Source organism: Callorhinchus milii, unplaced genomic scaffold (assembly GCF_018977255.1).
Source record: "Callorhinchus milii isolate IMCB2004 unplaced genomic scaffold, IMCB_Cmil_1.0 Scaffold4, whole genome shotgun sequence".
Lineage (NCBI taxonomy): Eukaryota > Metazoa > Chordata > Chondrichthyes > Chimaeriformes > Callorhinchidae > Callorhinchus > Callorhinchus milii.
Window position 1 is genome coordinate 2,222,465 of NW_024704745.1, and position 14,213 is coordinate 2,236,677.

The following is a 14,213-nucleotide window of genomic DNA, read 5'->3' on the forward strand; positions in this document are numbered from 1 at the left end:
AGAGGCTCTGAGCTCGGCCCTGGGCTCCTCAACCGGCCTCTGGGCTCCTCACGCCCCGGGAATCTCACTCACTGGAGCCCGCTGGAGGATCGGTGGGCTTGGGCACGTTGGTGGGCTCCGGCTGCCCACTGTCCTCACACCCGCCGCTGGTTAGAGCGATGTCGTCCAGAGCGATATCGGTCTCATCACCAGAATTTTTTACGGCTTCAAAGATAACCTGGAAAGGCAGTGAAAGAGTCGTGTCATTTGTTTTCCACCTCAGCAATAACAACTTATGTTTATATAGCGCCCTTCACGTGGGGTAGAGCCCCCACCGAGCGCTTGACAGTGGCGGAGTCTGACCCCGAGCCAGGGGGAGAGGGAGAGAGAGGTGGGAGGTGACCGTAAGCATGATCAAAAAAGGAAGGTCTTCAGGCGGGATTTGTAGGTGGTGAGGGAGGGAGGGAGGAGGGAGGGAGGCAGGGGGCGAGGTGGAGGGATTGTGGCAGAGAGTGACAGAGTTTCGGGGCGTAGTGGCTGAAGGCACGGCCACCGATGATGGAGAAGAGGGGACGAGGGACAAACAGGAGGCCGGAGCTAGATGAGGGGAGGCAGCGGGTGGTGGAGGTGGCGTGGGGTGGGGTGGGTGGGTAAGCAGATCGGAGAGGTAGGGAATCATTGGGTTCCTTGCTTTTCCTTCTTCTCTCTGGTCTCCCTCCCTCCCTCCCTCCCTCTGGCTCCTGACAGATATGCTGCGGTCATTTGAGTTAGATGGTGGTCACTGTGGTTTATGTGGCGGTCACTGGGTTTACCCAGTGGTTACCGATCGTTACGCAGCAGTTCTGCTGTTCGAGTGGTTTTCAGTCGTTACGGTGTTGAATATTAATAAACCTCGCATTTGATACAGCGCCTTATCACATCATCAAGACGTCTCAAAGCGCTTCACGGGATGTACTATAAAATGAATTGACTGTGTATTATTATAATAATTATTAGTAGCATTATAATAATAATATTATTTATTGTTGTTGGTATCATTGTTAGTATTATTAGTAGTACTATTGTTAGTATTATTAGTATTATTGTTGTTAGTATTATTAGTAATATTATTAGTAGTATTGTTATTAGCAGTATTATTGTTAGTATTATTGTGAGTTCTAATAGTAGTATTATGAGTAGTAGTAGTATTATTGTTAGTATTATTGTTAGTTTATTAATAGTATTATGAGTAATAGTAGTATGATTGTTAGTACTACTGTTAGTATTATTAGTATTATTATTGTTGGTTTTATTAGTAATGTTATGCGTAGTAGTATTATTAGTAGTTAGTGTTAGTATCAGTATTAGTTAGTATTATTGCTAGTATTATTGCTAGTATTATGATGAGTGAAGGTCACTAACCTGGACCGACGTGGTCCGGTTTAGGGTCAGCTGCCCGCGGTACCAGTGGTTGCCGTAGTCACCTTCTTGCCGGAACGCCGTTGGGATCCGGATGGAGTCGACGACGAGGTAGACGGTCAATCGGGAAACCTGGAAGCCGTACATGTGGTACCTGCGGCAGTGAACGGGAACAGTGACCGGAGAGCACGGGGATTGCTCTCAAGGTTTCGTCGGTAAACGCAGCAGCCCCAATGTTGCGCGCACGGCAGTGTCCCGCAACAACGAGCCGTGAAGCGAGCGACTAATTTTAACCCGAGGAACTGCGGCGAGAACCCGGGGATGTTCCAGTCAGAAGGTTGTGGGTTCAACCCTCCGTGTCATCTGGGCCTGACATTCCCAGTCCAGTGCAGCGGGAAGCGCTGTACTGTCGGAGTTGCCGTCCGTTGGCTGAGGCGTCAATATAACCGAGGTCCCGTCCGACTGCTGGGGTGGGCAATAAAGATCGCAGTGGCGCTCTAATAATAATAATAATAACAATAATAATAATAATAATAATAATCCTTGCATTTGATATAGCGCTTTTCACGTCGGGAGGACGTCCCAAAGCGCTTCACAGAACACACTGTAAAGTGAATTGACTGTATATTTGTGGGCGAACGCGGCAGCCAATTGCGCACAGCAATGTCCCACAAACATTCGTAGATTGAAAATGACCAATTTATTATTATTTTTTGTTTTGGAGGATTATTATTAGGCTCTGTGTGGAGTAAGGAAACTTGCCCAAGGTTTCGCCCTCTGCCTGGAAGGCAGTAATCATTGCATTTGATACCGCGCCTCAGCACGTCTTCCAGACGTCTCAAAGCGCTTCACGGAATATACTGTAAAGTGTAGTGACTGTGTATTTTGTGGGCGAAACGCGGCAGTCAATTGCGCACAGCGGCGTATCCACAAACAGTCGTGGATTGAGTCACAACGTTATCATGATTATTTTTTTTGAAGGGATAATTACCCCCGGAAAAGCGATCCGCCAATCGACTAACAACCGGGTTTCTACCTACTGCTCGGTAAACAGGTAAACCGTTTGAAAGGAGAGGGGGCTTTCTCTCTTCCCGACCGTTTCCCCCTCGCTTCACAGCTGTTTGCGGGACGTTTTGCCAAACTTGCTGCCGCTACAACAAAATTACACTTGCATAGCGCCTTTCACGTCGGGAAGACGTCCCAAGGTGCTGGACAGACAGAGTTACGGACCTGAGCTGGGGTCGGGGAGGGTGGAGGGAAGCAGGGAGATCGAAAGCAAGGTCGAAGAGGAGGGTCTTGAGATGGGTCTTGTAGGTGGCGAGAGAGAGGGGGCGAGGTGGAGGGACTGCGGAATGGAGTTCCAGAGGGTGGGGGCAGAGTGGCCAAAGCTCCGGCCTGCTTCACGTCCCCCGCCTCGCTCGCCCCACCAATAGTGGGGCGAGCGAGGCGGGGGACGTGAAGCAGGCCGGAACCGCTGAGCAGAGGGAGCGAGCAGGATGGTAGTGGGTTAGGAGGTCACAAAGTAGCGGGGAGCAAGACATGGAGGGTTTTGAAGGTGAGGAAGCCAGTGGAGTTTGGCGAGGATGGGGGTGATGGGGTCACGGAGCCTGGTGTGGGAGAGGACATGGGCTGCAGAGTTCTGGATGATCTGCAGCCTGTGGAGAGAGGAGTTGAGGAGGCCGCCAAGCAATGAGTTTGCATAGTTGAGCCTCGATGTACTGAAAATGTGTATGAGGGTCTCGGGGGCCTGCGGTGTGAGACAGTGTCGGAGCCGGGTGATGTTGCGGAGGTGGGGGAAAGGCAGAGCGGATCATGGCGCAGATGTGGGGTAGAAAGGATAGTTGAGGGTCAAAGAAGACCCCAAGATTCCGGACTGACTTAGCAAAGTGGAGTGTGCAACCACGGATGGTGATGCTGTCAGCGCCTGAGGTGCGGAGGTGCTGTCGGAGCCAATCAGGAGAACCTCGGGCTTGTTGACGTCCATCTGTGGAAATTTAGCTCTCATCCAGGACTTGATACAACAACAACACGACACAGTCACTGCACTTTACTGTGTGTCCTGTGAAGCGCTTTGAGGCGTCCTCCTGACCCGATATCAGATGCAAGGATTATTTTATAGCTCCTTCCAATGTGGTCGAGACATCTCGCACCACTTCCCAGGAGTCCTCCGGTGTGTGACTCGAGGCTGAGCAAAGAGTGGCTCGTAACTTACCAGAAACTCAGGCAGGAAGGCTGGCGGGCCAGGGATAACATGGGACTCAGAAGAGAGATCTCTCTGGGGTCACGGGACGGTTTCATCGGCGTCACAGCGTAAAAGCCTGAAAAAACAACAACGGTCGCGTGCGTCAGCCTGGCGCAGTGGCGGCGGTCTCGCCTCCGAGCGAACCCGACGGCGTGTTTTGCTGAGACTCGGAGAAACGTCAGGCATTCCACTTACCCGACTCGTTTCCGTACGTGTGATCGAAAATGGGCCCCGTAAAGGGGGGGTACTGTGGCCCGGTGTACCTCTCCCAGTCCCCCTGGTCCAACTGACATTGCTTCCAATAGCAGAAGCCGTCCTGGAAATCACACTGCACTTTCTCCTGATCTACCAACACAAATACATAATAAAGTACACAATGGTTTGTAACGGTTTGTAATAATACAACAGCAATAATAATAATAATAATGAACCGCTTTGAGACGTTTCGAAGACGTGATAAGTTGCTCTGTCAAATTGCAAGGATTATTATCATTAATTATTAGTATTATGCATTTGATACAGCGCCTTATGATGTCTTTGAGACGTCTCAAAGGGCTTCACAGAATATACCCTAAAGTGAATTGACTGTTAATTTTTGGGCGATATGAATTGCAGCCAATTGCCCACTGCAGTGTCCCGCAAAAACAGTCATGGATTGAGTGACAAAATTATTATTTATTTATTTATGGAATGGAGCGCTTTGAGACGGCTCGAAGACGTGATAAGGCGCTATATCAAATGCAAGGATTATTATTATTATTGCTATTATTAAAGTACAGACGTGGTGGGGCCTGAACGTCAAGTAAAGTCTGGTCGAGACACAGTATCTGAGCGTGGCGGAAGCAAGGCTTACTCCAGCGACTGAGGTCTTGACCTACCGTCGATTGTGCTGATGTTAAACACAGTGTAAGTTGCATTGAAACCGGTATACTCATTAGGAGTTTCATCAGACGCAAATTCCACCGTGGCACGATTAGAAAACAACCTCACGGTGGTGGGACTGTCACCGGAGACTGAGGCTGTGTGGGGAAAAAAAAGAGACGTTCGGGGTTTGTGTTATCACACAACAACGACAATAACAAATTACATTTGCACAGCGCCATTCACGTCGGGAGGACGTCCCAAGTTGCTGGGCAGTCAGGGATTTGGACCCAAACGGGGAGTTGGAATCAGGGAGGGTGGAGGGTGGGGAGGTTAGGGGTAGGAGGGTTGGCCGAAGGCTCGGTCGAAGAGGAGGGGTCTCGAGACGGGCTTTGAACGAGGCAAGGAGGGAACGAGGTGAAGGGACTGTGAGATGGAGTTCAAGAGGGCGGGGGCAGAGAAGCTGAAGGCCCGACCGCCGATGGTGGGGCGGGCCAGGCGGGGGACATGGAGCCTGCTGAGCGGAGGGAGCGGACGGGTTGATATGTGGTGGTGGGGGGGGGTCTCTCTCTCTACGGATAATAATAATAAATAAATAAATATAATAATTGCTATTGTATCATTAATAAATTCAAAGAAACCCGAAATTCCACCCAATGTTAGCCCTTTCGTCTTAAAACTTATGGCTCAGCAAAATTACGGGGCATTCTCGAAACCAAAGTAATAAAGTGGAAGAAAGGTGCCAGCCTTCCCAATCTAGATTGGATTTTTGAGATTGTTTTGCCTGGTTCCACGAGCAGGTTTGTGCTTCCAGGAAAGACGGTCTCAAGGGCTTAGACCGAGTTGGAATTTGGTCCCTCACTGGTGAATGAGTGAAAGGCAAAGCTGGAGCGAAAGGGACGAGGCTTGTGAAACCACTCACCGCTGAATTGTGTTGCATTGCCTATTCCTTCATAAAAGGTCAGGAAATCATAGTCTTTCTCAGTCTGGAGGGCAGTGAAGTTCACCTTTATATACAGGCCAGGGCCCACACTAGAAGTGAATACGCAGAGCTGGTCAACAGGCACGTCAGTGATAACAATAACAATCCTTGCATTTGATATATATGCGGAGTCCTGTAGCTCAGTGGTTAGAGCACTCGCTTTGCAAGCGAGAGACCTGAGTTCAATTCCAGGCAGAGGGCGAAACCTTGGGCAAGTTTCCTTACTCCACACAGAGCCTAATAATAATCCCTCCAAAAAAACAAAACAATAATCAAATTAGTCATTTTCATTCTACGACTGTTTGTGGGACATTGCTGTGCGCAATTGGCTGCCGCGTTCGCCCACAAATATACAGTCAATTCACTTTACAGTGTGTTCTGTGAAGCGCTTTGGGACGTCCTCCCAACGTGAAAAGCGCTATATCAAATGCAAGGATTATTATTATATAGCACCTCATCACGTCTTCAAGTCGTCTTAAAGCGCTTCATAGAATATACTGTCAAGTGGATTGACTGTATATTCTGTGGGCGAAAGGCGGCAGCCAATTGCACACAGCAGCGTCCCACAAACAGTCGTGAATTGAGTGACCAAATTATTATTATTTATTTTATTTTTGAAGGGATTATTACCTCCGGAAAAGTGATCTGGCAATTGACCAACGACCGGGTTCCTACTGACTGCTGGGTAAACAGAGGGGTGTGCGTGTGGAGTAAGGAAACTTGCCCAACGTTTCGCCCCCTGCCCGAGAATCGAACCCAGATCCTTTCGCTCGCGAGGCGAGTGCTCTAACCACTGAGCTACAGGACTCCACAGGTCTTTACAGAATATGCTGTCAAGTGAATTGATGGTGATTTGTGGGCGAAAGTGTTTGACTCGTCTTGTGTTTGACTTTCATCCAGGTTTCCACACTGTATTCTCAGCCGCAAATTATAGCAAATGATCGGACCCCCATAGAATTGGCACAGTGAAGGCGTGATCACACTACAGCGTGTAATTACTTGTTCTCGGAAAGTGCCAAAACCACGTTATGAATATTCGACAATGTTGTGTATCATTTCTTATTAATCTGTTAATTAATAATACATGTTACACAAAAATCATTAATTATCAATTCATCCAACATGTTGGCGAGATGTTGCGTTGAGTTGGCTAAGTGTCTTCTCCCCCCCACCCGGATATCTGGATATCACTAACTGTAACCCTACCTCTTCGTCCTGCAGAGGGAGAGCTTGCTTAAGAGAAGCCCAGAGAGAAGGAAAGAAAATGATAATAATAATAATAAAATAATAATAATCCTTGCGTTTGATACAGTGCCTTATCACGTCTTCGAGACGTCTCAAAGCGCTTCACAGAATATACTGTAAATTGAATTGACTGTGTATTTTGTGGGCGAAACCCGGCAGCCGTGTCCCACGAACAGTTGCGAATTGAATGACCAATTTATTATTTTTTTTTGAAGGAATTGTTACAGATTTGTTCAGAATTTACCCTCCTTCAATCGCAGGCCTTGTCCTCTGTATCTACTGTTCAGTCCAAGATAAAACAGCTTATCACGGTCTGTATTATCTAGTCCCTTTCGTCAATTTACAACACAAATTTACATTTATACAGCCAGCACCTTTCACGTAGGGAGCTTGTCTCAAACCTCTTGACAAGGCTGAACTTTTAAATGATAAAAAATGTAAATTAATTAAAGTTTTAAAACCTTGAATTTTTTTTTACTTAGTGCCGTGGGATCTTCAACTTCTACCTGTACAGGTAGAACAGACAGATGTCTCATCTGAAGGACTGCACCTCCAACAATACCGTGCACCTCAAGTATTGCACAGAATGACAGGATATCCTCCCCACGTGACAGACGCTTTATAAATGTAAGTTTAGTAAAGTAATAATAATAATACAACGGAAAGCTCAGAAGTTGATAATAATAATAATAATAATAACCCCTGCATTTGATACAGCGCCTTATCACATCTTCGAGACGTCTCAAAGCGCTTTTCAGGATGCACTGTAAAGTGAATTGACTGTGTAGTTTGTGGGCGAAACGTGGCAGCCAATTGCGCACAGCAGCGTCCCCACAAACAGTGGTGGATTGACGGACCAAATTATTCTTATATATAAATGTATTTATTTATTGGAGGGGATTACTACCCCCGGCAAGCGGTGACAACTGGGTTCTTACTTAGTACTCGGTAAAAAGTGGCGTGTAGAGTAAGGAAACCTGCCCAAAGTTTCGCCCTGTTATTGATTACAGAAGACTGTATGAGTTCCAAGTCCTAAAGAAGGGCTTGAACTCACAGACTTCTGACTCCCCAGGCAAGTGTGATATGAAATGATCCAGGCTGACACACTATCCAGCTGTTACTCAGCCACCACAACAAACATCAATAAATGACATTTGGAAAGCACCTTTCATGTCGGGAGGATGTTCCAAGGCGCTGGACAGTCAGGGATTTGCACCCGAGCTGAGGTTTGGGATAATAATAATAATAATAATAATCCTTGCATTTGATATAGCGCTTTTCATGTCAGGAGGACATCCCAAAGCGCTTCACAGAACACACTGTAAAGTGAATTGATTGTATATTTGTGGGCGAACGCGGCAGCCAATTGCGCACAGCAATGTCCCACAAACAGTCGGAGATTAAAAATGACCAATTTATTATTGTTTTTGGTTGTTTTGGAGGGATTATTATTAGGCTCTGTGTGGAGTAAGGAAACTTGCCCAAGGTTTCGCCCTCTGCCTGGAATTGAACTCAGGTCTCTCACTTGCAAAGCGAGTGCTCTAACCACTGAGCTACAGGACTCCATGGGATCAGGAGTGGTGGAGGGTGGGGAGGATTGGGTGTAGGGAGGGAGACAGAAGGCGCGGTCAAAGAGGAAGGTTTTGAAACTGGTCTTGAAGGAGGCAAGGGAGGGGGTGGGGGGCCGAGATGAAGGGACTGTGGGTTGGAGTTCCAAAGGGTGGGGGCAGAGAGGTGGGGCCGCCGATGGTGGGGTGTGCGGGGGACATGGAGTCTGGCTCGGAGCATGGCTCACATCTCTTCACTGGGGACTTTCAGCACAGATGTAGAGGCTGTTTGATCCACTGAAGCCCGCCTTGCGGTGATGGGAAGTGACTGTAAGCATTCCCAAGCTGGGGTCTCACCCGTTTGTGGGGACGCTGCTGTGCGCAATTGGCTGCCGTGTTTCGCCCACAGAATATACAGTCAATTCACTTTGCAGTATATTCTGTGAAGCGCTTTGAGACGTCTCCAAGGCCTAATTAGACGCTGTATCAAATGCAAGGATTATTATTGTAGTATCACCTGATGATCCATCGGCAGACGACATTCGGATCGTATGGTTTGGGGAAATTGATGGAATGGAAGGAACCGGTGCGGCCGCTGAGAAGGAATCTTCCATCACAGGGTGTAGCTGTGGACAGGAAAGCGAGGTGTTACTTTACATCCTGAATCTTCATGACCGCTGACAACAACGGTGGAAATGGATAGCGCACTCGGCTCGCAAGTAAGAAGACCCGAGTTTGTTTCCCGGGCAGGGCGAAGCCTTAGGCAAGTTCCCTTACTCCACACGCCTCTGTTTACCGAGCAGTAAGTAGGACCTTGTGAGGCATTACTATGCGCAATTGGTTGCTGTGTTTCACCCACAACATAACACAGTCACTCTATTTTACAGTATATTCTGCAAAGCACTTTGAGACGCCTCAACGACCTGATAAGGAGCTATATCAATGTAAAGCTTATTATTATTATTATAGGAACCCAGTTGTTATCGATTGCTTTCCGGGGTTATTAATCCACCCCAAAATAATATTCCACGGCTGTTTCTGGGACGCTGCTGTGCGAAATTGTCTGTTGCGTTTTACCCACAAAACATCCAGTTTACGGTATATCTGTGAAGCGCTTTGAGACGTCTTGAAGACGTGATGAAGCACTATATCAAATGCAAGGATTATTATTATTATTGTTATTTTTATAACAAGTGAAACCAGGGAGGAGATTGGAAAAGGGATTGTTCACATCGGGCATACTGGTGACTCGCATTAGATGGTGGGTTGGCTGGTTAGTCGGATTCCCCATGGGTTAACTGGTTAGTCAGTGGATTCTCGATGGGTTAGCTGGTTAGCTAACATTCTGCCAGTTATGACATGATTCCTGGTGAATCCCAGTGTCCAGAGGAGTTGAATCATGTATTTGACCCTGTGTCTATGATGTCAACGGGGGTTCAAAAGGCAATCCTTACGTAAATTAACACAGGACCATAATCTTTATACCACAGACGCCACAGGGAATGTATTCAAACTCCCCTACCACTTCTGCTCTCTCTCTCACTTTCTCTCTCTCTCTCTCTTGCTCTCTCAGGTCAACTTGACTCCCTTACTCTTCCATTCTCCATTCACTCGTCTCCCCTCACCAAGAAAACAACAACAAGTACATATAGCGTCTTTCATGAGGGGAGGATGTCCCCAAGCACTGGACTTCCCAAGGAGCTCTCCACTCCTCTGACTCTCCTCCTCTTGACTCCTTTCCTCTACACTCCTCTCCTCCGCATTCTCCTCTTGACCCCTCTAACACATCTACACCCTATTATGTTCTCAACAAACAGTGTGTAGAACACTCTTTTATTTCAGCTCACTGTTTACAAAACCAAACAGTCCAACCAAAAACCCTCTACTCAGTTCTCCCTGCTTCCTGTTTTTCTACCTCCTTGTTCCCTTTCCATTGGGCCTACTCATATTGGTCCTTATTGTCTTAATGAGCATCCAACACACCCCTCTATACAACTCTTTTTTCTTCTCTCAATCCTCTCCTTTCCTCTCTTGCTTCTACTCCCTTCTTTACTCCTCTCGTCATCTATCCACTGCTCTGCACTCCACTCTACTCCGCTGAAAACCCTTCCTCTTCACTCTATTCTTCTCATCTCCTCATTTTCCTCTTCACTCCAGCCTATTTTCGTCTTCACTCCTCCTCTTTGCCTCAAGCCTACTTATTGGGTTGGAGTCTGGTAGCATAGTGGTTAGAGCACTCGCCTCGCAAACGAGAGGACCCAGGTTTGATTCCCAGTCAGGACAAAATCTTAGGCAAGTTTCTTTATTCCACACTCTCGCCTCTGTTTATCTCGCAGTAAGTAGGAACCTGCTTTTTAATCGATTGGTGGATCGCTTTCCGGGGGTAATGGTTTCTGCCATTGTGGTTAGCAAGTGGTTTAGGCTTCTTGGATATTCATTAACACCAGGTTTACAACAACAACAACAACAGATTACATTTTTTTTACTGCACCTTTCACTTTGAGAGGACGCCCCAAGGCACTGGACAGTCAGGGATTTGGATCTGAGCTGGGGGTCGGGATCAGGAGGGGTGACGAGTGGGGAGGGGAGGATTAGGAGGATGGCTGAATGCACGGTTGAAGAGGAGGGTCTTGAGATGTGTTTTGAACGAGGCAAGGGAAGGAACGAGGCAAAGGGACTGTGGGATGGAGTTCCAAAGGGTGCTTGCTATCTAAGAGTATGGTTGTTGTGCAGGCAGCAGCTTCTACACTGCAATAAAATTCACACATCCTGGTGTTCACATTGTGTGACCGTCCATCATAGAATCATAGAGTTATACATCACAGAAGGAGGCCATTCGGCCCATCGTGTCTGTGCCGGCTCTTTGAAAAGTGTGATCCAATTCAATCCCACTCCCCCGCTCTCTCCCAATAGCCCTGCAAACTTGTCCTCCCCAAGTAATTATTTACCTCTCTCTTAAAAGTTGTTATCAAAACAGCTTCCACCACCCTTTCAGGCAATGCATTCCTGATCCAAACAACTCGCTGTGTGAAAACATTTCCCCTCACCTCCCTTCTGTTGCTTTTAACAACTATTTTAAATCATTGTCCTCGGGTTACTGACCCACCCTGCCAGTGGAAATCGTTTCTCCTTGTTCACCCCATCGAATCCCCTAATAATTTTGAAAGCTTCTATTAATTAACCTTCTCTGCTCCAAGGAAAATAATCCTAGGTTCTCTAGTCTCTCCTGATGACTGAAATCCCTCATTCCTGGTACCAACTTGGTAAATCTCCTTTGCACCCTCTCCAATGCCTTGACTTATAATAATATAATAATAATAATCCTTGCATTTGATATAGCGCTTTTCACGTCGGGAGGACATCCCAAAGCTCTTCACAGAACACACTGTAAGGTGAATTGACTGTATATTTGTGGGCGAACGCGGCAGCCAATTGCGTACAGCAATGGCCCACAAACAGTCGTAGATTGAAAATGACCAATTTCATATTGTTTTTTGGTTTTGGAGGGATTATTATTAGGCTCTGTGTGGAGTAAGGAAACTTGCCCAAGGTTTCTCCCTCTACCTGGACTTCCTTCCTATAGTGTGATGCTCAGAACTGAACACAGTCTGTAGCTGAGGCCTAACCAGCATTTTATAAAGGTTCATCATAACTTCCTGACTTTTGTATTCTATGCCCCTATTTATAAAGCCCAGTATCCCGTATGCTTTTTTAACAGCTTGATCCGCCTGTTCTGCCACCTTCAAAGATTTACTTATATGACCCCCAGGTCTCTCTGTTCCTTCACCCCCTTCAAGATTGTACCATCAGCTTATATTGCCTCTCCTCATTCTTCCCAAAACGCATGACTTTGCATTTCTCCATATTAAACTTCATCTGTCATGTGTCTGCCCATTTTACCAATCTGTTTATGTCCTTGTGCAGTCCTCTACTATTCTCCTCACCATGTACTACTTTTCCTAGCTTAGTATCATCTGCAAACTTAGAAATTATACTCCCTATACCCAAGTCCAGGTCATTTATATAGCTCATCTTCGGATACCAAGGGTTTGCAATATTATTTATTGTCCATTGCTGTGTGCAAACTGGCTGCTTTGCCTATAAATGCACTGCACTTGTCAGCAATTACTTATGAAGGGTGTTTCAAAGTGCTTTAGGCACTGTATAAATCCAAATTCTTTCTGTTTTTGTGTGTGTGCGTAACACCAATAGATAGATGGAAATCCAGAGTATTCAGGCTTCCTCACATAGCCGACGTGGAATCACACTGTCTAAGCCGACACTCCAATGCAATGCTGGGGGAGGTGTAGCATTGTTGGAGGTGCCGTCCTTCAGATGAAGTCCCTGTTCAGGTGCACATTAACGATCCCATGGCATGACATAAAAAGAGAAGGGAATTTCTCTCCCAGTTTCCCAGGCAACAAATCTCCCAATTTTGTCACTCAATCCACGACTGTTTTTGCCATGCACAGTCGGCTGCCATGTTTCGCCCACAAACTACACGGTCAATCCACTTCACGTGCTGCATTTGTGAAGTGCTTTGAGGCGTCTCGGAGACGTGATAAGGCGCTGTATCAAATGCAAGAATTATTATTAATATTAACTGCGGAATATTTTTGCGATGACGGCCGAACGAGTTATCCTGAGTCCAGCTACCGGTCACCTCCGTAAGATTCCAAGTTGCTCTCTGATGCTACTCTGCGTGAGGGACGCGAAATAAATGGCATTGTTGTTGTTGTTGTGAGATGGAAACCCCCTGATGCAACGCATGTGTTTGCAAACTGATCCACAGTAGTTTTATTTACAGCAGACCTATTAAATACAGACAGACAGTCACAGACCCTTTGCAGAATATGCTACAGGCCAGGAGAGATGATGGAGCATCTCGGCCTCTTGTTTAGCAACGGAAAGCTCAGACGTTGATGATAATAATAATAATAATCCTTGCATTTGATATAGCACCTATCACATATCAAAGCGCTTGACAGAATATTTTATGGGCAACACACGGCAGCCAATTGCACACAACAGTGTCCCGCAAAACAGTCGTGCATTGAAGTGATCAATTTATTATTATTATTTTTTGTTGAAGGAATTATCACCAATGGAAAAGCGATCCGGCAATGGACTAACAATCAGGTTCCTACTTACTGGTGGTAAGCAGAGGCGTGTGGAGTAAGGAAACTTGCCTAATCCCTCGCTTCTAAGCTGAGTGCTCTAACCACTGAGCTACAGGACTCCATGATGGACGGGATTGATCGGGTAGGGAGAATCCTCTCGGAGTCCAGCTGATTTGCTGCTTCCCTGAAGCTTGGGAGTTCTTGGGCCATTTCCAAATGGTCACTTCAATCCACGACTGTTTGTGCGCAATTGGCTGCTGTGTTTCGTCTACAAAATACGCAGTCAATCCACTTGACGTGCTCCACATGTGAAGTGCATTGAGATGTCTCGCCGACGTGATACAGGACGATATCAATGTTGAAAATCAATGATAGACAGGGCCTTTCCTGCACCTGACCTCTACATCACTGAGATGGAGCCACTTGCCCCCTAACAAAGTGCATTGTATTTAAGCGCGTCATGAATATCCCTCAAGTCAGGGCTCGACAGGGCTCTTGCCTTCTGGGTCAGAAGATTGCGGGTTCATTCATGGCCCACATTGGGACTTTGAGCTCATAGTCCAAATTGATGCTCCAGTATAGGACTGTGAGGGAAATGTTAGATCAAGATACCGCCTGTGCCTGTTCGGGTTCAAGTCAAAAAATCCTCTGACGTCATTCGAGAAGAGAAGGGAGTTTTTCACTGGGAGTTTCCTGGCTGGCTATCCTCCAGATAAAATCAATCACTCACCCTGTGTTTGCCTACAAATAAACAGCCGTTGCACAATACTGCACTTTCGGATGCACCAAAACAGTAGCACAAGACAATGTATAATAATCATAGTAATAATGATAGTCTT

The 14,213-nt window shown here is 46.6% G+C and overlaps 1 protein-coding gene across 1 annotated transcript in view; it reads right to left on the reverse strand.

The window, feature by feature from the left end:
* Positions 1 to 14,213, reverse strand: part of tmprss15 (transmembrane serine protease 15) — a 43,125-nt gene that overhangs the window by 13,546 nt on the left and 15,366 nt on the right. The window contains exons 7-13 of the mRNA XM_007910303.2: positions 8,772 to 8,880; positions 5,403 to 5,512; positions 4,498 to 4,638; positions 3,815 to 3,964; positions 3,590 to 3,695; positions 1,381 to 1,531; positions 73 to 217 (exon numbers count right to left, since the gene is read on the reverse strand). Of these exons, the coding sequence (XP_007908494.2) occupies positions 73 to 217; positions 1,381 to 1,531; positions 3,590 to 3,695; positions 3,815 to 3,964; positions 4,498 to 4,638; positions 5,403 to 5,512; positions 8,772 to 8,880 (912 nt within the window). The remainder of the gene's footprint in view (positions 1 to 72; positions 218 to 1,380; positions 1,532 to 3,589; positions 3,696 to 3,814; positions 3,965 to 4,497; positions 4,639 to 5,402; positions 5,513 to 8,771; positions 8,881 to 14,213) is intronic.